Source organism: Carcharhinus amblyrhynchos, chromosome 9, assembly GCF_965287045.1.
Source record: "Carcharhinus amblyrhynchos chromosome 9, sCarAmb.v2.hapA, whole genome shotgun sequence".
In the NCBI taxonomy this organism is placed as follows: domain Eukaryota; kingdom Metazoa; phylum Chordata; class Chondrichthyes; order Carcharhiniformes; family Carcharhinidae; genus Carcharhinus; species Carcharhinus amblyrhynchos.
In genome coordinates, this window is record NC_137332.1 from 33,390,379 (window position 1) to 33,414,131 (window position 23,753).

Sequence of the window (23,753 nt, forward strand, 5' to 3'; positions counted from 1 at the left end):
TTTTGCATCATTAGCAAACTTGAAAATATTACATCTGATTCCATCATCCAAACCGTTCTAAACCATTGATACAAATTGTGAATAATTGAGGCTCAAGCACTAACCCCTGTGGCACCTCACTAACCACCACATTCAGCTCTGAAAAAGACCCATTTAATCCAACTCTTTGTTTCCTGTCTGCTAACTAGTTCTCAATCCATGCCAATATATGGCACTCATCTTTTATGTGGGACTTTATCAAAAGTTTTCTGAATGTCCAAATACACCACATGCACCCTTATCTAATCTACTCGTTACACCCTCAAAAAAAACTCAGGCAGGTTTGTCAAACATGATTTTCCTTTCATAAATCCGAGTTGACTTTGTCTAATCCAGTTGATATTTCCTGTGTCCTGTTAACACAGCCTTTATAACTGACCCTTGTAATTTTCTTTATGTTTGGCTAACCAGTCTGTAATTCCCTGTTTTGTCCATCTCTCCTTTTTTTAAATAGTGGGTTCAAATCCACTGGGAATGTTCCAGAATTAGAGCCTGTGAAGAGGGAGTGGGGTGCGGTGCACTGACATGGAGGCTTGAGGTGCCTGACCAATACATCTAAGGAGTTTTTTTTTGCGGGGGGAACGCGGTGATGCCTGTGGGGTGGAGTGCTCTTGCATGGTGCAGTAGGGTGGAAGGGATGTGTTGGGGTGTCCTGATCTGATCAATGAATTGACGCATCCTAATCAAAACAACTGAACTCAAAGACTGAGCGTCTAAATGGATAAACTGAAGTTTTTCCACTGCAGCTAACTCTGTACAGTAAAATATCCATACACTTCTTCACTGCGGGACAATGATTTATTGGTTCTCTGTAAATATTATTAGCTCACACAAGTATGTGGAGTTAAACCACATCAAAGTGTCTGTTGTTTGTTCACTTGTCAGTTACATCTGACTCGCAAGCCTTATCGGCTTCACCACTGGAGAGCTATAGCAAAGATTAAAATAATATCAACAAAACTAAAAGTTTGATGCTGTGATTTTTGGTCACTGAAGCAAAGAAAAGGCAGGCTGGCGAGTTGTTAAATTCGCCTGATTTCCTTTCCAAGTAGCCTTTCTCCTTTTGATGGAGATAAATGATAGTCTTGCAGCAAAATCAACTATAGATTCTACCCTTCAAATGTAATGCTGACCTCAACTGAAAGAAGCTGTAATCAACTGATCCCCAAGCATCTTAAGCGCACATACTTGAGCCAGTAGTACTTTCTCACAGAAAGAAATTGGCAGGTATAAGGAAAGTAGGTAATTATTTCCACTCTCCACATTCCCCATGTTCTCTGTTCTCATGGAGCTGTAATTGCGAAATTCGGTCAGATTTGAGGTTTGATTCACGGCCACTGAGTAACAGACTGAGACTCTCAAATGGTGATCTCTCTAAGAAAGGATCGTAAAATACAATGACATAATACTTACTATGAAGTAAGCCACCAGGGCTCCCTGCACAAAGCCAGCCAAAACATCCGTGGGATGATGCTTATGGTCTGAGACACGAGACAGCCCAGTGTAAAATGCCATCATCACCAGTGTGAACTGGAGCAGGGGTCGCAGGAGCCTGCCTCCTTTCCACGTGAACCGGGCCTGTAGATAAAACTGAAGATGTACAAGAGAGGGTCATTTAGTTTCCAAAATTATTACTTTTTCCACATGTCACACTTTTTAATGTCATCATAAAAATGGACAATATACCAAAGAAGTTTCAAATCACTACCGCCCATCACTTGTGGCTGGTGAGATGCAAATGCCATGAAACTGGATAATGCATAATTAGCCCACACCCATGCCTTCAATGAGGGAAGAATGCAAACCTGGTGTTGCCTGATGGCCATGTCTGGACCATGCAGCTAGCAATAAGCATGCTGATGAGTGGTCAAGCTTCAGCCTGAGTGCAAGGTTGTGAGGGGCTAGCACCATTAAAATGAACCTGCGCTACTTAAAGCCAGCTTGGATCTCTTAAAGGAGAGATGCACTTTGACTGGAGCAAATGCTGGATGTGGATCTGTGCACAAGAACCTAGCTCGTTAAGGCAGAATGCATGCTGTAAGGTTCATTGAGTCCCTGGAGCAGTAGGTGGACAGGAGAAGTGAGGTTCTTTGTCAACATGGAACCAGAAGATGGATAGGAAAAGACAGAGGATCTATCAACAGGGAGCCAGGAGGTTCTCTAGACATACACCAAGGGCAGAATCGCGTGACAGCAACTCGTCCACTGGCTACAGAACAAGCCCTTTCAGGAAGGTCTGTCACAACTTGTGCCTTCTATAGATTCAAAGGTCATTCAGCCCTGTTAGCCAGAGGCTCTTCTGTACTGAGCAGTTTAACCGGGGAGCAAGAGGCTGCTACCAATACTGCCCCAGCCAATGTCTTGAATCAAGGAGGGCCTTGGGCACAGGGGAGTGATCACAGAGGAGCAGACTCAATAAAAAGTGGGGGGCACTGGTCTGGCTCTCAGCAGCTCCACTATTCCAATGCTGGGTCCCTTGGTCAGTCACAAAGTTCCATTAAACCAGAGACCCCCCTTGGAAGACCGCAGGCAAACACCAGCATTTGTTTATCATGTTCCTGCATAGCAAGCTCTCCACCCATCACTGTTCATACTGACGGCGGAGGAATAAGGCCCATAAATGGGCATTAATTGGCCAAGCAAGGGCCTCAATTGGCACTGCCAGAAAAGCCAATCATCAACCTTCCCCCCACCCCCCCAATGGCCTTAATCAGGAAGGCAGCTAGCTACTTGACTAATACTCCCTACCATCAAATTCACCACAGGGGAGAGCACAAGATTCCACCCTGAGAATACAGTGGGAGCTGATTACCATTGTGGTCAATGTCTACAGTATAGCCCTGAGGATGTGGTGCCACAAGTTCAATGACCTCACAAGTGAATGCATAAACCACCAACCTCACACACAGCTCAATTCATCACCACTGCCTCACTCGCTTATCAACAAACTCTTTCAAAAATCACAACTCATACTTCACATTCATTGCTTTATCTCGCCCTCAGACATTTAGCAATGGTGTAAGCATCACATCTGCAGCCCACAGCTGGCATATAATGTCAGCTATTCAAGCATGGCCATTTCAGAAACACTCTGATCAATCTTTACTGGGTCAAAAGTGCTTGACCTCATACTATCTCCCATTCAGCATCTATCACAAAGTCGTTCACTCATTAATCTTATCAATGGCCCTTAGCAATATTCTGCTCCCGTCTGCAATATTGACTGTGCCTTGACTAGAGGCAGCTATCTCTGCCCCTACCAACATCACAAATGTCTTATACTGAAATCAATCACATGTATGCCTTGTACTATTACGGAAGTGTTGTGAGAGTTAACAGATGTGGGACCAGAAATTAATAACTCCCCATTCCAGACAAAATGTTCAATATTCAATTTGAATACACATCAGCTTGGGCTGACAGGTGGCAAGCAATAGTCACGTCACACAAGTGCTAGGGAATGGCTATCACCCCCAGGACAGGATCTAACCATCACTCCTTGACATTCAATGGTATTGCCATTGCAGGATCTCCCAGTATCAATATCCTGACGGATTACTATTGACTAGAAGCTGAACTGGACTAGTATGGCTGCAAAAGCAGGTCAGAGACTTGGAATTCTACTGAGAGTAACTCACCTCCTGACTTCCCAAAGCCTGTCCACCAGGGTCTGATGGAACATGTTTCACTTGTTTGAATAAAGATAGCTCCAAAAGCACTCAAGGAATTCAACCCCATCCAGGACAAAACAACCCACTCGATTGGTACCACGTTGATCACCTTAACATGCACTCTCTTCATCACTGACACAGTGGCTGTACCTCCAACAAGATGCACTGTAGCAACTCAACTAGATTCCTTCTGAGACACCCTCCAAACTCGTGATCTCTACCATCTAGAAGGACAAAGGCAGTAGCTACCTGGGAATACCACCTGGATGTTCCACTCTAAATTACACATCACCCTGACTTGGAAATATATCACTGTTCTTTCTGTGTCTCTGGGTCAAAATCCTGAAACTCCCATCTAACAGCACTGTGGGTATACCACAACCCCCGAGGAAGAATATATATATTTTTCAAAATCAGCATTTTACTTCCGGGCGCAATCTCTACTATTCTCTTTGTCAGCATTAGGATAATTTATATCACATTTTATTTGACAAGATATTTTAATTTCTCCTCATCACCCTTCCTGCCAATTGCTCGTTTTTCTTGGCTCAGAACTCGTAGCCCATTAATCAGTTCCATGACTGACTGACAGGATACACTTATACACGGCATGATTGGTCTGTCTTATTCCAAAAAGATTTCACCCTGGAGACCAACGGCTTCATTCCTTTGCATTTCATAGCCCACTGCAAATTATGCTACGATACAGTTCAGATGCCAGTGAAAACTAGAATTAGAAACCTGGCCTTGATGTATTGTAGTACATTGGTTGGATTAATTATTGCACTGGTAACAAGTTAATCAAAGTAAACTGAGAGGTACCAGGCCTTAGTATCCACACAGGTCATTAAAATAATCATAAATCCAAAAGAAAGTCTTAATCAGTGTCATGGCATTTTGAATTTTTAATAATCAAAGGTACAAAAATGTTCATTTCTTGAAACAGATGTTCAGGTTTAACTCAAGAAATGCTGAAGATAGCATTTTACATTAATCTAAACTGAATAACCCTAGAAGATGATTGATATTAGTGGGTACAACACTGTAACAATGGGTGACAATCGAATTAAAAACATTTGCACAAATGGTGGTACAGTGGTTAGCACTGCTACTTCACAGCATTAGGGACACTGGTTCAATTCCAGCCTTGGGTCACTGTCTGCGTGGAGTTTGCATGTTCTCCCTGTGTTTACATGGGTTTCCTCTGGCTGCCTTGGGTTGCTCCCACAGTCCAAAGATGTGCAGGCTAGGTTGATTGGCCTTGCTAAATTGCCCCTTAGAGTTAGGGGGATTAGCATTTGATTTATTATCATATGTACTAATACAGTGAAAAGTATTGTTTCTTGTGCGCGATACAGACAAAGCATACCATACATAGGGGAAGGACAAAGTGTAGAATGTAATGTTACAGTTATCACAAGGCTGAATTAGAGCATTGTTAGAGAGTTTGAAAGAGATAGAATGAAGTTTTAAAAGCATAGAATGAAAGTAAAAGATAAAATTAGAAGGTATGCTGAGCATAAGTCGCCTCACTCCAGCACTATCTTGGAGCAGGGTAAATACGTGGGGTTATGGGGAAATGGCCTGGGTGGGGTTATCAGTGCAAGCTCAATGGGCTGAATGGCCTCCTTCTACACTGTAGGGATTCTATGGATTCTAGAAAACTTCAGCAAATATATCTGTCATCTTCTTGTAATATGGTCTGTGCAGTCAATTCCTGTTTATATCTGTGGAGTGTTTCAATGGCATACAAAATAAATTAAATCTAATTAGAAAGGAAGTAACCTGGACTGCACACAGAATTATAAACATCATGGCAACTGCACACATTGAGATATCTGACATGCTTGCCTGTCTAGCGTGAAACTTTTATCTTCTTACCTACTGTTACACACATATCTCAAAAACAACAGCTTGTACTTAAATAGCATCTATAACACAGCAAACAATGCCCTTCTTGTTAACAAGAGTATCGCACTTAATATGATTCCAAAAGATGTATGACAAGAAAAAGCTCTGTATTTTGTATAATATCATTAAGAACTGATTTACACTCAGAGCATTATATTTTACAGCAATTATATTTAAACATATGAAAAGGAACAGCTAAGGAAATTGTAAAACATAATAGGGTGAACATTTTAGAAACGGCCATTTGCAATTTTATTCATTGAATGAACTGGAAATTTGAACTTAAAGCATTGAAATCAAGTGGACATTTGCTTAATCAAAATAGGATCTACCCAGGGTAATGCTAGAGATAACATCTCACAATGACCTTCACTGGCAGCAATCATTTGCAAACTACACCAAATACTAATTTGCTTTAATTAAGTCTTGGGTGGTTGGTGTCTTGGACATTAAGAAATCATGCAACAGAGAAGTAGACTGGTTCAATTTCTGATACTGTGGTCATGGGTTGAAACTTGGTGAAATCAGGCAAGTTAATCAATGAGAAAGCAAAATCTGGAGGGATAAATGTTCCCACAACATGTCATAAAGCTCCCAGCTGGCAGGTCAAAAGAGCAGTGTTTGCAGGCTGGAATCAAACACTAGGTACATTGCTCAAGAATGCCAAAGGAGGAAGGTAGAGGGGTAGTCATGGGAATTAAGGCTACACGAGGAAACATCATGCATCCACAGACAAGTTATGATGCTGGTAACCCCAGTCAGGAATCCAGTCTTGTGCACTTTTTCTTACAGCAGTTCAGCGGCATATGTTTGCAGATGAATTTTAAAGGACTGATTCATTCATAAATCACTACCTTGGAGCATTCCTTTAAGGCAACATTGTTATTTAACACAAGGCCAATTATTGTCTTAACGTTGCCAGTTTACAATAGAATGAACTTAACTTGCCATCATTTAACTTTCTTGGCTGTAGCTACAGATTGCAGCTGAGGGGAGTGAGGGGAACATTCCATCCTCTGCAGCAGTTGAATTCAAGGAACTTGTAAAAATTTGACTTAGCTCCAATGGCAGCACTGGGTTTCTAACAAATATCAATATATTTAATATTTGTTAGAAACAAATCTCCTCAAACTCAATACTGGGCCAGTTCTACCAAACATTCTGCATTTGAGTAATTTCCAAATTCATCCTCAGATTTGCCCATGCTCCAAAATTTATACAATCAACGGTCTCTTAATTATATGCCGTCTCTCAGTAGTGACTGATAAAACTCCCCGCGATTGATCAAATAATGGGCCAAAATTGAAAAATGCAGCAAAAATGACCAATTTTACAAGTAAATGCCTTGTGCTCCAAGGAAGCCTTTAAAAACACATCCTATTGTTTAATGGCTTTGGATGTTTTTCAAGTGCACATAAGAACTAGGAGCTGGAGTAGGCCATTTAGCCCCTCAAGCCTGCTCCGCCATTCAATAAGATCATGGCTGATCTTTTCATGGACTCAGCTCCACTTACTCACCCGCTCGCCATAACCCTTAATTCCTTTACTGTTCAAAAATTTATCTATCCTTGCCTTAAAAAGGTTCAATGAGATAGCTTCAACTGCTTCACTGGGAAGGGAATTCCACAGATACCCAACCCTTTGCGTAAAGAAGTTCCTCCTCAGCTCAGTCCTAAATCTGCTCCCTGTTATTTTGAGGCCATGCTCTCGCATCCCCCTGCTCCCCCAGTCCATGATAGTGACGGGCTGCCCTCTTCTCTACTGGTCACAACAGGCCTTGGATTCTCACTTAAATTATTGAAATGAGACACCACCCCCACCCCACAAGCCCAAATTTGGGCCAGCTCAGGATTGGGCTTGCACAGACAAACTTTGCTTTTGTCTTTTTGTTTATTTTACAGTTTCAGTTAAGGAACACCCAAGTGAAAACCTGCATGTGGGCAGAGTTCCTCGATCCCCAAAAGTTTCACAACTATGAGCCCAATTATTGCTGCGATCCACAAACTGTCAATATATGTCAACAGCAATCAGGAATGAACAAGGCACACTGCAGCCACATACGGTTACTGGATTGAAAGCTTTAGGATATACTTTCAGCTTCAAATGCAAAGGTTAAACCAAGCAACAATCCTGCTATTGAGATAAAGCCAGCTTTACATTTCAGCTGGCGGGAAAATGGGGAGGGAGGGTGGGAGAACCTCCAGCCTCTAAAGAATTTATCTCACAGCTGTTTTCTCACAAACTGCAGGGCAGGTCCCCTCTGCCAGTTCCTGTCGAAATACAAGGACATAATGGGAAGCGGTGACAGGAAGCACACCACTCTTCCCACAAACCAGGGGAACAGCAGTAGGTTAGAAAAGATACAGGCTAGGAGGAGGCCACAAGCACTGGAAACCACTCCAGCAAATTGCTGCCTTCCTGTACAAACTGACGGAAGAGGCAGACATAGAACTGAGCTCAGTACTTAGATGTCCCTCCCCACAACAGGGAAAATTTTTGGTTCATAAATAAGCAGGAGTTTAAAAAAAGAAAGAAAGGCTCCTATCCCAAAACACTGAGAGCTGGTGCTGTCATCTAATGGGCATCCTCGAAAAGCGCTATGCATGTCTAAAGAATTTATGGTTAATCCTTCATATTTGTTCTATGAATGATCAACAAATTCTTAGTGACTTAACTTTCTTTACAGCTGCCTGCATTTCATGCAATCTGCCTGTAGTTAGTTAAGAAATATTTCTGACATTAAAAATCCATAACACATGGAGCCTAGTATCAACTGCAATTTTATATTATATTTTTCAATGGGACAGCCTATGGAAGTTTTTTTTCAAGGAACCTCTATTTATTAAAATCTTTACAATATCGAAAAATATTTTTAGGTATTATCAGTGATTCCCCCCAGGGTTTTGCTCATCATGTGTCAGCGGATATACATTGTACTGTAGCGTAAGCCCACTAATTTCCAACATATGCACAGGGCAGTCCATTTATCCACATCCCTTCCCAAGCAATAAATCAATGAGTCAACATCCACTTTTTTTGTTTTTATTCCAATTCAATCAAATCAAGTCCAATTCAGAGTCCCAACAAGTTGAGACATTCCTGATCCAAGCTGACAAGACAGGGCTCTCACTTCCTGTCTTAGGCTTGATCTTCATGGTCAAAGCTGATTGGAGTAGCGTAGCTCCTCCTCCAAGGCTTGATCTCATTTGCATCTTAGCCAAAAGGCCAAGGTGCCGCTTATAAAAATTGCTTCAAATGAAGCTGAAATGTAACCTAATGACTTCAACCCAGCACAGCATGTCAATACTACACTTGATCTTAGCCTAAAGGCCGAATGCCCACTTCAACTTGATGTTCATTAGCTCAACACGATCGCTTTATTCTAAACGCGGTCTGTGCGTTGTGCGCTGCATGTGAGGATTTCTGATATTACAATGAATCAAAACCTCACACTTGCAAGACCAATTCATAGAAATCATAGAAACCCTACAATGCAGAAAGAGGCCATTTGGCCCATCGAGTCTGCACCGACCACCATTCCACCCAGGCCCTACCCCCATATCCCTACGTACTTACCCGCTAATCCCTCTAACCTACACATCTCAGAACACTAAGGGGCAACTTTAGCACGGCCAATCAACCTAACCTCCATATCTTTGGACTTTAAGAATAACGCAACAATTTCATGTCAGACCCGAGGCTGTCATTCATTCCCATGAATGGAAACGGTAAAAGTAATGTTTGTTTATTAGTCACGTGGGCTCACATTCACACTGTAATGAAGTTGCTGTGAAAATCTCCAGCAACTCCAGCACCTATTCGGGTACACTGAGGGAGAATTTAGCACGGCCAATTCGCCTAACCTGCACATCTTTGGACTGTAGGAAAAAACCAGAGTGGAGGAAACCCATACAGACACAGGGAGAATGTGCAAACTCCACACAGGCAATCACCCAAGCCAGGAATTAGACGTGGGCTGATGGCACTGTGAGGCACCAGTGCTAACCACTGTGCCACCCTGCCATCCTATTGGAGGGAGGAAGCATGTCAGATAAGCTAAGCCCATTGTCTCATTAATCAAGAGGCAAATACTTAAAAATCCAGAGACTTGTATAAAATTCATGAGTTGCAATTTTTTTCAAACATAAACCACTACAGAATGATAGTCTGTAAACCTCATTTGTGGCTTACTTAATCTCTAACAGGTCGGAACACTTTACAAATACGATATTATTAAATCTGAAAATGCTTTACCAAAAAATTTATAAATCCTATTGTTAGCCCCACATGTGACCTCATCATTTTCCATACCAACCAATGAGTTGGCAATGAATGTGAAGCTTGCAATGAGAGCCCAGCCCAACTCATAAACGTCACTCCAAGAGTCCCAATGTCATTATATATTAAACAGGATAAAGTCTCGGTTCAAAGGCTAACCTTTGCACAAAGTATCTGCCCACCTCTTGTACTCTAAAGACATTGCTATCTGAACATAAGTTTCCAACGTTGCATCTGAAATCAGAAAAGTGGGTGCAGAGGAGGTTTACCAGGATGTTGCCTGGTATGGAGGGGAGGTCCTATGAGGAGAGGCTGAGGGATTTGGGGTTGTTTTCGCTGGAAAGAAGGCGGCTAAGAGGGGATCTTATTGAAACATATAAGATGATTAGAGGTTTAGATAGGGTGGACAGTGATAGCCTTTTTCCTCTGATGGAGAAATCTAGCACGAGGGGGCATGGCTTTAAATTAAGGGGGGGTAGTTATAGGACAGATGTCAGGGGTAGGTTCTTTACCCAGAGGGTGGTGAGGGATTGGAATGCCCTGCCTGCTGCAGTTGTAAATGCGCGGTTTGGGGGCGTTTAAGAGATCCGTGGATAGGTTTATGGACGAAAAGGGATTGGTTTAGGTTAGTGGGTCATTGTTTTGTAACTGGTCGGCGCAACATCGTGGGCCGAAGGGCCTGTTCTGCGCTGTAATGTTCTATGTTCTATGGTGGGTTTTGTGGCGGGTGGACACAGAAATTTTGGCAGGAATCAGAAATCTACCAGTGTAAAATTACATTGCAATTCTCCCAATGAAGGTTTAATGCTGGGTCCGGCAACCCGCTGGCAGGTGGTGCGAATGCATTTGCATTCATTTGCATCTCATGAATGCCCATTAAAACACCTGCTTGCCAGTGTCCCATAAGACCTTCCAATCTTCCAGTGGGAAATTATGTCAGTGTCAAACCTGATTGCCAATGAGTGATGTGTGTGCACAAGGCAGCCCCCAGTTTGCAAGAGATTGGACAGAGGTTCAACAATGCCTTTCTGCCATAGTCTAGCGCTGCTCCTAATGCACTGTTAACTTTTTCCCCTTTGGGTTGTCCACATTCTGCATGGTTTGGTGATGTCAGGAGAGCCAGAGAGAGTGATATAATGTGCTGGACTGATATTTAAATATAGCGCCGGGACCTTCAACCCATCAGCTGAGGGTGTGTGGGTGAACTGGCTGCTAGCCCTCCAGGAGAGTCGGAAGAGAACTCATCTCTGCGTAATTAAATGAGGTCCCAAGCCAGAATCTGGTGCGAGATCCCGCCATTCTGGTCAGCGGGATAGATGCCACCAGTGCTGCCCGTCACCACACTTAATCTCAAAATGGAAGAATTTTCACCCAATGAATCTCACTCATTACACTGTGTTGATAAATCCCATCCCTTAAAACAGGCCCAGCTCCATGGAATTAAGTGAGCCTCGATCTCTTTGATCAGAACTCTCACTAAGATGAAGACCTCCCTCGCCAAATCCAGTAGCTGAACCTGGGCTACAATTCCTCGATCAAGCTTCTACCTCAGTTCAAGGCCCAGACACAGGCCTGAAGCAGCAGCGCACCACACTCCCCCCACCTCTTCTGACTTCAAGTGCCACTGTCACCAGTCTTTCACCCCAATGGCAGCAGCTAAAGGGCCTTCATTTTCTGTTCCCCAATCTTATTCAGTTTCACACTCTCTCCATCTTGCCATCTTCTCACCTCTGCTGCCAGCCTCACTGCTGACCTTTCAGCACCTTAATGCAGCAGCTGAGGCTCAGGAAATGGTGAGCGGGAAGGAAGTGGGGCTGATTGGATAGTTCTTTCAAAGAGCCAACATGGGCATAAAGTGGAAATTGCCTCCTCCTGCTTTCTATCGCTCAGGGTATTACTGACTTGAAAAAGAATCAAAATTCAGCAGTGGCTACAAGCCAAATTACCAATGATGGAGCGATGAAAAATCAGGGATGTGAAAGAAGCCAGAAAGAGGTCTGTAAGAGATTACAGAGATAGGGAAGGGTGAGGCCATGAAAGGATGCGAAAACAAGGATAACAATTTTAACATCGATATGTTACCAGGCTGCAAATCAATGTGGATCACAAGTATCACAAGAAGTAAAAGGAAACCACTTGGGTGTAACAGAAAGAACATACTTTAATGTCAGAAAATGATTGAAACCAATTTAAAGTGAACATAGGTGCTTGACACTGACAACAAGCCAAGGACCAAATAAAGCAGGATCAGTTATTTTGCAATGCTTTATGGCATCTGTCGTCTATTCACAAGAACAAATGGTACATTTCAGGATTTGATACATTTCAAGGGGATTTAGACAGGCTTAGTGAGTGGGGAAAAACATGGCAAGTGGATTATAATGTGCAAAAATGTGAATCACTCTCTTCCCCATGTCTCCACCTTGCTCACAATTCTAGGTTCCTCTCTCAGGCACCACCACCAGCTTCTCACCTCGGAATAACCTCTGACATTTCAGCACTGTGCTGTGGCAGCTAATGGTTGGGCAATGGCACCCAGCAGAAGACAGACAATTGCATCACTTCAATTTTATCTGTCTTTTTGAGAAATTCTGAGAGTTCAGTGCCTTCTTGAAAGATTGTAAGTGAGGCTTAATTTTTTTTCTGAGAAATCACATCTCCTGTGATAATTTTGTAACATCTCTATTATGGCACCAGCCATTCTTGCACTTGTTCTGAAGAAGACTGTCAATTAGTGAATAGCCACTGAAAACTGGGTTTACAGCAGTCAAAGTGACTCCTCATTTAATCCCTATAGCTCAACAATAGAGAAAGCATCGTTCAAGACATTCTGTGTTGGAATTAAATACAACTTCCGGGGAGAAGGAACATCCACTCAGTCTCGAACACAATCATTTCAAACACATGCAAATATTTCTGCTCATCTTCAATGGTTAGCATCAAGTTCTCACCGAATACCATTAATGAAGATAAACAATTCTAGATTTTTTTTGATTAGAGTTATTTAAACACCATTATTAACAGTTAACAGCAGATGGAATATGTAGGCCATAGACTGTTGAAAGGAAAAAATGTGTTATAAATGAAAATGAATAAACTTAAATTCTAAATTACATCTGTGTACTGGCACATATAACAAGATATAATTGTTTAAAAAGGCAACAAAACTGCTAGTAACAACAGCTGCAATAATACAGTTCTGTGGAGTTTAATTCACGTTTATCAAATCTTAATGTTAAGAGAGAGTCTATACACTTGCTAACGTCTTAAAGATTATTAATTCACATGTGTTATGCTTTCAAAACAAGAGGCTGGGGCTTGGTATTGATATTGTGTGGAACTTGGTCTTATGAAGCCTTTGCATTTTGTTCCAGTAAGTGGGAGAGTGGAGGGCAGTTGACACTTCAGTGTTATAAAAGCTGTACTACTGAACACGAGCTGTTATCATTAAACCTTGAAACTGCAAATTGTTCCAGTAAATACTCCAACTGATTCTCCGTGTATGCTACCCTAGGAATGTGTCTTGAGTGTTCCCATGGCTTCTTTTCCAACTTTATGCATTCCATACAGCCACATAATGACAATTAGGATTTCAGAAGACGCAAGGATAATGAGGATTAACTAAACAAATGCACAGATGGTTCTCACAACTATGGATGGCTCACAAGAGGACTCATTTCTGCTTATGTCTGAAGACTGTCGGAATCAAACACATATCATGACAATCTCTGCCTTATCCTGTCAGCAGCTTTCAACAAACATGTTAGGTCTTGAGGAACTATGGGATCCTGAACTATGCTGGGGATCTGATCCCAAAGGGAAAATCCTGGCCCCCTCCTTTCTATCATCCCAACTAAAGAATGAAGAGTGGAAGGAAGATTAGAAAGCTTGCTACTTAGGACACTCTTGTTCAGCTCCTAAAGGTCACATCCCTCAGGAGTTAACATCACGATCAATGATGTAAGATGGTACGTTGACTATGGTGAGATGGATTTATGGACTTTCTTTGTCCCTCTTTATTCGCAGTCCCTATGTTTGCATGACGAAAAGTAAAAGAGAAACCACTGAAAGGAAAAATGTGCCACAAACGAAAATGTATTCATGAATAAATTTAAATTCTAAACTACAGCTCACTGTGCTGGAAAGTATAACGAGGTAAAATAGTTTAAAAAGCGATCAAAATTGATAGTAATGCAGTAGCAAAACAGTTCTGTGGAGTTTAATTCATATTTATCACATCTTAATGTCAGGAAGGGGTCTATGTACACTTACTATCATCTCGAGGATCATTAATTCATATGTTTTAGGTTTTAAAAACAAGAGGTTAAGGGCTTGCGAATGGTGTTGCATGGAAAGCTGGTGCTGAGCTCCCAATCTTGTGAAGCCTTCATATTTTGCTCCAGCTTAAGGTGCCCCTCAGTAAGTTTTACAAAAATGAAAAGGAATGGTCACAACTGCTGAGCTACCATTGGGGAGGAGCAACCCCTCCATGGGGCATCCGAGTTCACAGCTTCCCCAAGGCTGTGGCAGGGGTTGGTTGGTGTCACCCCTCCTTTCCTCCTCTGGCATCTGCCCCTATCTCCACTCCAAGCTACTACTGGGAGGAATCTCCAGCCACCAGCCATGCCAGCAACACCTCAGGGTACCCACAGGCCGACTAGAAAACTACAGCTGGCCTTTGATCAATGGCCACAAGTGGCTCCTTAATTGAGTCGATAAGGTACCCAACCATATGCTCTACCCCCAATCTGACCTCCTGGAAAATGACCAGGAATCAGGACAATGGCAGGGAATCGGACCATAGCGGGCAACTGGCATGCCACCTGGCATTTGGAAATTCCGAATCTACCAATCTCCATTCCCAGCTCCATATTTTGACAACAAAAACCTATAAAATGCCAGCTTTTAAATTAAGAATGTTCCCAACACAAAAAGTTAGAATATCAATTTACATATCTATAACCAAATAGAAATCCTATATCTACAAAAATATCCTGTTATCTTTCCTATTATAATTTCCTATGGGCCGGATTCTCCAACCTTGCCTGCAGCTGCAATACTCTGGGTCCACTGCAGTGTATGAAGATTTGGCTGAGCGCCAAATTCTCCGTTCTCACTGGCAGTAAGAGCGTGAATAGTTGGAGAATTCCGGCCTATGTCTCCATTTATAATGGAAAGTTGCTAATATAAATTTCAATTACACTTGACTGTCAGCACACCATCTCAGTCTTCCAGCTCCTACACCTGTACTGTAAAAAAACTCCTGCACTTCAATCAATGGTTCCCCAAATGGCGACGTAATTTGCTACTTAACTATAACTACCAAAATCAGATCACATCAAAGTATTGCATTAAAAGGTAAAGAGATAATATATGACTTTTAAATGGGACTGATTTATATCTATGTACCCTACTCAAGTATCACCTACTCCCTAACTCTGATTCACATGAGAGAAGAAATTTGGTCTCCCATGTGTAATGCCACAGGGGATAGACTATTATGATATAAATTGTATACCTCTGTTCAGCGTATGTAATCCACAGCAAACAACTCTAGACTGGTCTCACCCACTGAATTTGCAGCAGCCAATCTAATGAGAACAAATTATTCAATCCAGTCGCATTTTGCAAAGAAAACTTTTACCAGGAGATGAAGAGTTGATGCATGGAGTGGAAGCTTGGAGATTTCCATCAGGGTGAAAGGTAATTCCGTAATTTACATCAGCTCCCAGTTCAACCCTAGTGTGCATCGGGTCAGAACCTTTTCTTTTTATCAGTCAATTTTTAAATTTAGTCCCTCAGAATTTTCAAACCCTAGCTACATTTTCCACAAGACACACTATGAATTTTAATTAATGAGTATTAAAAGCCAGCCTTTGTGGATTGACACGACCTCCTGGGTAACTGTGGCACAAAACCGCCATGCCTGGTGCTGCCTCATCCACAAAGGCTGTCAAGCTTACAAAGCAAGGTGCATTGCTGAAGCACAACTTAAGCGCGAGCTGTGCAAGTCCAGAGCCACCAGCGCAACAACTACAGTGTCTACACAAGTCTGTCCAATATGTGCCAGGACATTCCGTGTCCGAATTGGCCTGATCAGTCATCTTCGGACACACCGCAACCAGCCTCAAAATGACTAATGGTGTCGAGGTCCTCACCGATGACGGTGGATGAACAACATTAAAAGCCAGAATTAAAGGAGCTGTATCAACCTAGAATTGTCTGAAACTGGATAGCTGGCAAGTTAGAGTGAAATTTACCCCAATCACCCTGTCAGCACATTATACAGGAATTGCCTGAAAATCTGTATAGAATCCCTAAAGTGCGAAAGGAAACATCAAGTCTGCACCAACTCTCTGACAGAGCATCCCATCCCATAACTCCATGTATTTACCCCATTAATTTCCCCAAACCTACACATCTTGGGACACTAAAGGACAATTTAGCAGGGCCAATCCACCTAATCTGCGCATCTTTGGACTGTGGAAGGAAACCAGAGCATCCAGAGATAGTCCAATGATTCCGACCCACACAAACATGGGGAGAACGTGCAAATGCCACACAGTCACCCGAGGCTGGAATTGAACTCAGGTCTCTGATGCTGTGAGGCAGCAGTGCCAACCACTGTGTCACCATATGATAAAATGTTACAGCACAAAAACTATAAATAAGTGGCACCTAAGGAAAGCATCAAAGATGCACCATATTTATTCTATAGATCTCTATATGCATGGCAGTAAGTAGCACGAAGCTTAAGAAAATGCAAATAGTTCTTATGCCATGAGAATGAATCCACAGCCATAGAAAACTAAGTTAAGTATTTTACAAAATTGTCATAAAACACCAGAAATATAACTTTGGATATGTTACATGTAAAACTTTAGGCATTCATTTACAATTCATTCAAACCAGCATAAATATTGGAAATTTGCTTAATGATAACAAACAGATTCAGCAAAGCTTTTGTGAAACGGTGTGAAAGACTGAGGAAACTTGGGTGGAAATTGAAACTTACAGCTGAATTGCCTACATCATACGCACCAAAGTAACCAATCAATGGCTCACCTACCAAGCAGATATAAAGGAAAAAAGTAAAAGTTGTGTAAATTCCAAAAGTATGCAAGGTATTGGCAGCATTGACAGCAACACATTTTAGCAAACTTTGGGCAGAATCTTCCAGCCACATGCGCCCCAATCCTGGAAAATCCCACCTAAGGTCAATGGACTTTTGCATGGTCTATGTCCCGCCTGCTATGATTCCCATGTTGGGCGGGACAGGAAAATTCCGCCCATTGTATCACATCAAAGTGATCGCCATCAAAAGTGTGTCATTTTCACTGACTTGTCTTTTTGAATCTAATCCTACAAATAAGAACCAGGTCATCCAATTTGATCTCAGATGCTGAAACTAAGAGCCTAAAGCTGCTTTTACATTGATGCCGAATCGGATTTCAGGAAATCAGTACTTATGCTTCTCAATCCATTCACGACTCCTCCGATGCTGAAACAGTCCATGCCTAAATGCCTCAAGACAGTATCCAGACATAGCTGACAAAGTGGTAAGAAGCATAAGTGCCAGGTAATGACCATCTCCAACAAGAGAGAATCTAACCATCTTCTGCTGACATTCAATGGCATTACCATTGCTGAATACCCCACTATCAACATCCTGACACTTACCATCAATCAGAAACCGAACTGCATCAGCCTGATAAACATTGTGAGCACGTTAGGCATTCTGCAGCAAGCAACTCACCTCCACAAAGCCTGGGTGCCATCTACAAGGCACATGTCAGGAGTGCGATGGAAAACTCTTCACTTTCCTGGATGAATGTGGCTCCAAACACGCTCAAAGAGCTTGGCACCTTCCAAGACAATGCAGCCCACTTGACCTTAAACATTCACTCCTTTTATTGTCAATGCCCTGTGGCTGCAAGGTGTACTATTTACAAGATGTATTGCAGCAACTTACCACAGCTCCTTTGACTGCACTTTCCAAATTTGCAACCCCACCAGCTGGAAGAATAAACGCAGCAGACACATAGGAACACCCTTGCTTGCAAGGTGCCCTCCACACCCATTTTGACTTGGAACTATCTTGCCATTCCTCCACTATTGCTGGATCAAAGTCCTGAAACTATCTTCCTAACAGCATTGTGGATGTATCCACAATCATACGGACTGCAGAAGTTCAAGAAAGTGACTCACTACCACCTTCTCTAGGGCAATTTATAAAAAGAAATGTCTCACATCCCATGAAAGAATAAAGAAAAGGGAAATGGAACCAGTAACTACTAGTGGTTAGCTCAGGACACACAATCCAAATGAAGCAGCAACAAGAATGTAGGCAGAGCTGGACTGCTGGAGGTAAATTTGTTTTTATATTGCTCTTGTGTCAAAGTTCAGGCCTCACACAGCCAACAGCATCTGAAAGCTAAACTTGCTGGATGTTTTTATGACCAGTGTTTCTGATAGAACCATCGCTTGTAGCTTTGTTAAATAAGTTTGTATGGACTCAAAACATTAACTCTGTTTTGTGCTCCAAGACATTGCCAGACCTGCTAAGTTTGTCCAGCCTTTTTTGATTTTATTTTACACATGTAGCTTGGTGTTGTGCATGTCAATCTCTAAAGACCTAGATTACAATATAAAAAAGAGCTTTAGTCGTGCTTAATTCGATCTCTATTGCAAACCTGAATGCATCTTCCATTTAGCTGAAATAAGGACTTTAAAGGCTGAATTCTTTTGCAAAAATGCTGTCAATTGACAACAAATGAAATTAGCAGCAACAGAGAACAATGAGACCATCAGTTAACAGCTTTACAGAATAGATCAAATCAGCTATTACATAGATAAGTAATGGTTATTGCTCACTGTCAGACCTGCCTGCCAACTGTTCACTGCCAAAGACCCCGAAAACAAATGAATATACTTATATCATCTTTCCATGTCACAATTAGCTAATGATTAAGACCCACCTTGGAAACTAATCCGTTTTTGCCCTACCAATTTACAGGAATGTAACCAGAGTACAGGGAGCTTTCAGGAAATCTCAGTTTCTGCTTCAGAAACGCAGTTTAATCCCTATCACTTGCCCTGGAATAAATGCTCTCTGTGGTTTTTGCATTTTGCCGCAAATCCCTGTGCAGAATCTGTTAAATTAAAAGATAACAGCTGATAGGTCACCCTACTCATAATATAGCCTTTGATGATGACAGGATTGGCATCTCTTCTGCAATATTATTCAAATCTTGTTATTATTACTTCATATTCTTAGTATATTTAGTGTATTCCTAACCTTTCATAAACATTAATCACATCTTTTTTTTTTATGTACATACCTTGCGCAAGGAACTGGAACTAAATGTCACTACTGACTGAGCTAATTCTTTAATCGTAAATAACTGAGCTTCACAAGGGCTACAGTGGAGCAAGAGGATTTTAGTGCATAATTTCTTTACAGCTAAGGTCATCTCAAAGAATTCTGTTATGATTCTATAGCAACAGGAACTGAATGAATCTCGGACAACAATTTCTAGAACAGCCTAATGAAGTCTTCAAGCCAGACTGCAGGTGTAGAGTTCTACCCACTGTACAGTAAAATCAGGGAGTTACATTCTCACAAATTCTCCCAAGGGACAAAGTCACGAATGGTGAACATACTTAATGGGAGTAAATTGGATAAGTTCCAATATCCCAAAATGTGAAGTTAATTGGACTTTTTATCTCTCACTAGAGACTTTCCTATACTGAAGGCACTAGCTGACCGTTTTGACACGTTTCTCTCCAATCCTGCTACCCTTCCTCATTTATTTTCTTATTTTAAGAAAAAACAAATGCAACAAGCACAGGCTTAGCCCCGAGCTAATTCCTTTCACTCCACCAATACAGGAAGACAAATGAGAAAGCAGCGTTTAAAGGCATAGGCTTCTCTCTCTTTCTCTAAGTGATTGACAACGTCACGATATTGCCCAGTATGAAGACAGCTCACCACCTCTAATCCTGACATTTAACCCCTTTATTCCTCCTCTGCACAACATTTCATAATGGCCAAATTCCAGGGCCCCATGGAACTGGTGGCTCTTCTACAGCCTCTCCCTCTCTTCAGAGTGCTCTCTTTTCCCCACCATGACTCAAGGTGGCCTTGGTGTGAGGGAAGTTGTACATTTAAAGAGTCGCTGCTAACTGTTCTGTTGCTGGTTAACAGTTGGAAGGATTAAGAGAGAAGGCGTTGCTGCTGCATCTTTGGACTGTGGGAGGAAACCCGAGCACCCGGAGGAAACCCACGCCAGCATGGGGAGAATGTGCAGTGACAGTTGGGGTGATTGAGGGAGAAGGTGTTACTACTTCCAACCACTTCTCCCTCTCATTCACTCCCTCTCTCTACTGTTTGGACAAGGGCAGCAAACTGCCAGTACAACAGGGACTCTTAATGGTTGCCAGGCCCAACCAAGAGCAGCCAAAGAGACAGACTGTAACAATGGGAGAAACATGAGCTATTTAACTAACCATCTTCTCACACTTGTAAAAACATCTCTATATAAATGTGCATGCATTCACAGCTAACCTGCATTTCTTTTCTCCCCCCTGTTGTTATATACACACACTGTCTTTGTGGAGATTGCACATTTTCACTATTTTGGTGTGCGTTTCCTCTGGGTATTCCGGTTTCCTCCCACAGTCCAAAGGTGTGCAGGTTAGGTTGCTTGGCCATGATAAATTGCCACTTAATGTCAGGGGAATTAGCAGGGTTAAAGACATGGGGTTATGGGGATAGGGCCTGTGTGGGATTGTTGGCAGTGCAAGTTTCATGGGCCAAACAGCCTCCTTCTGCACTGTAGGGATTCTAGGATTCTACACAGAGAAAGAACTAGCTTGTTAGAAGAACGTCTTGTTTTTTGTTTGCATAAGTCACAGATAGGCAAAGAATTGGGGTCAAAATTGGCAATCATGCGTACAAGGACTTTGGCGCGGGTAAACAAAATCATGAAAGAAGAAGTCGCAAACTGCAGGTCTTCACTGTAATGGCCTATCCTGTTTACATGACCAATATAATAACAGAGATCAGTACTGAACTGGTGCCCCAGGAAACAACCATTGTTATCCCAGTTGAGCTTTACACAGAAAAATGATTTCTGCTGTTTGAGATAAGTTTACATAACAAGAATGACTTGGCTGAATTTAGTTACATGATCTCATTCCAGCTCACCTCTTAGGCTGCTTTCTTTTAGCGCTGTAACACCTGATACAGACAGCAACAGAAAGTCAGCACCCACTCTAACACTGGTTTATACACAGTTCCTCCCACTGCTAACATCATTGTTGTGCACCCGTTGAATATTTGCCACCCAGTTGCTGCTCTCCCCTCCCAATCCCTAGCTGTCTCCTCCTCATCACCCCACCCGCTGATCCGTTTGACACCCTGCTTGCCGCTTCAGATGGTAACTTGCCAGCCTCACTCCCCTTCCCTCTCCCAATCTGATCTCTCACTAATGGTGAGCAGTTGGTAGTGAAGGCTCAGGAGAGGAATGAAGAGTGAGGTGGCCAAGGCTTGGGAGTGGGGCAGCAAGCGGGATGCGACAATGAGGGTTTGGGAGCAGGGTGGCAATGAGATGGTGAGGGGAGTGGCCAGCGCAACAGTGAGGTCAAATTGCAATCTTATTACATATGAATTGCAATCCTTAACCATGGTTTTAGGCTGTGAAAGTGAGATCATTTAAGACTCCACACATGAAGAAGCATTTGAATAAAATACATTTATTTGGTACTGCACCTGTTAAATAGCTTTACGCTGTTCAATATTTTGCATAGTCCTATTCTTTCAAGCAGGCAGCTACCTATGGCCTCGCTGGCACTGATATCACAGGCACTGTGGTTGCGTGTGCAGTGAGTGCAACCTGTACGCTTGCAGTGTCAGCAAACAGAACTTTCCTTTGCTGTTGAAGATGGCAAACAGACAAGCAATTTGAGCCCCCATCAGGGCTGGTAACATAGGTGGGAGCTAAAGATAATGCCCACTTACCCTATATATCGCTTTGCCAGCTCCATGCTGCCTCCCAGCCATTTTTGCGGGGGTGAGATGGGGCCGTGGCAAGTGGCAAATCTGAGTGGGATCTAGCATGGACCAGTCGAAGTGCCTGAAGACAGACAAATCGATAGTGTCTCATCCTCCAGACAGGCTCAGAGGCACTGCCTGCCTGCCTGGATACAAGAACATCCATAGTCAGCTCTACCGGGGCTCCACAGCTCCCGCCTCACTTCGTCACACTACCTCTCCCCCAACCCCCAGCTCTCCTCTCTCGCCACCAATGGTCTGGCTGCAAGTTTCATTCCTATATTAAGTTTTCAAGAAGTTGGAGAGAGCGTGCCTCATTACTTAACCTTCACTTTGTAGCCTGCTGTTTCTTTCAAACTGAGAGGCCTCTGAGTGGCCCTTCAGTTTGGAGAGCCTGATTGACATCCTTAGTTGGACAGCGAGCCGATCTCCAGTCCAATTAAGCAGGCACCCTTGTGAAAGATGGAGCTGGGTTGACTGTTTCTACCACCCCCTGGCCTACTCCTGCTCCCCAGTGGTGGTTCAGGATCGGGAATCAACCCTGACCACTGCCCTCCCACCTCATGGAGGGAACATCCTGCTCATAGCGTGGAGAGCAACGTGCCTGTGCCAATTGTAAAAAGTTCACAGACAAATTAAATTTCTGGTCAGCGAGAAATTAGCATGTTTGAAGACCTAACTTCTAAAAATGTGAAATGGTGGAAGGAATGTAGTTCAGATACTGTCTTTGTAATGATTAAACATTAGAGTAGCATGCTTCATAGAGAGGAAAATCAATCTTCTGAACTCGCCTAAAATATTCTTATTGCTCAGATTTCAAGAATGTCAGTTTTATGTTGCCATCTTCAGTTGTCCTCTTCTATTTAGCTCTTCTACATGGTCACTGTATAATCATGCTCATTCTTCACCAACCTCACTCATTGAATATGAGCCTTCATGTCATAGAATTTGTATCAAACAATCTGGTGACAAGGGATTATATTTGAATCTGTACGAAAACCTAATACTTTACACACTTCCTCGTGGGTTGGCCAGACAGCAGTGCTGATCTCAAGATGTTGGAAATTGCCTCTAGACTGGGCTGCCTACCTCTCCTGACTGGTAAAGAAAACCAGATAGGTAACAGCCATTGGCTGCCAGTCCTGCTGATGTCTATGGCGTTTTGCATGGCTTGTCAGCAGGAAGTCTGGTGGGGACCTTCAGTCCTGCTGGTGGGAAGGGCTGGAAAATCTCATCCATTACTTAGAAGAAAAAGGCATAAAACATGATCAAATAAAGGTTTTGCAGTGTACAATACTCAAGGTTACTGTACCTCATTTAGAAATTCCAGAACTGCCTTAACACATATAGGATTAAACAGCATAACAACATCAGGATCTCATCCACTGCTCTAATTTGGTTTAATTTTTTGTATTCATTCCTGGGACATGGGCATCGCTGGCTGGCCAGCATTTATTGCCCATCTCTAGTTGCCTTTAAAGGGCTGTTGAGAGTGAACCACATTGCTGTGGTTCTGGAGTCACATGTAGGCCAGACCAGATAAAGACAGCAGATTTCCTTTCCTAAAGGACATTAGTGAACCAGATGGATTTTTCCAACAATTGACAATGGTCATCAGTAGATTTTTATTTCCAGATATTTTTTATTGAATTTAACTTCCACCGTCTGCCGTGGCTGGATTTGAACCCGGATTTCCAGAACATTAGTTGAGTTTCTGGATTAATAGTCTAATTAATGTAATACTGATAATACCACTAGGCCGCCGCCTGCCCTAGGCTGTTTACATTCGGTGAACATTA

General features: G+C 42.5%; 1 protein-coding gene across 2 annotated transcripts in view; it reads right to left on the reverse strand.

Moving 5' to 3' along the window:
* Positions 1–23,753, reverse strand: part of plpp3 (phospholipid phosphatase 3) — a 134,276-nt gene that overhangs the window by 18,768 nt on the left and 91,755 nt on the right. For both annotated transcript variants that reach the window (XM_080195410.1, XM_080195409.1), the window contains exon 5: positions 1,453–1,629. In XM_080195410.1, the coding sequence (XP_080051536.1) occupies positions 1,453–1,629 (177 nt within the window). The remainder of the gene's footprint in view (positions 1–1,452; positions 1,630–23,753) is intronic.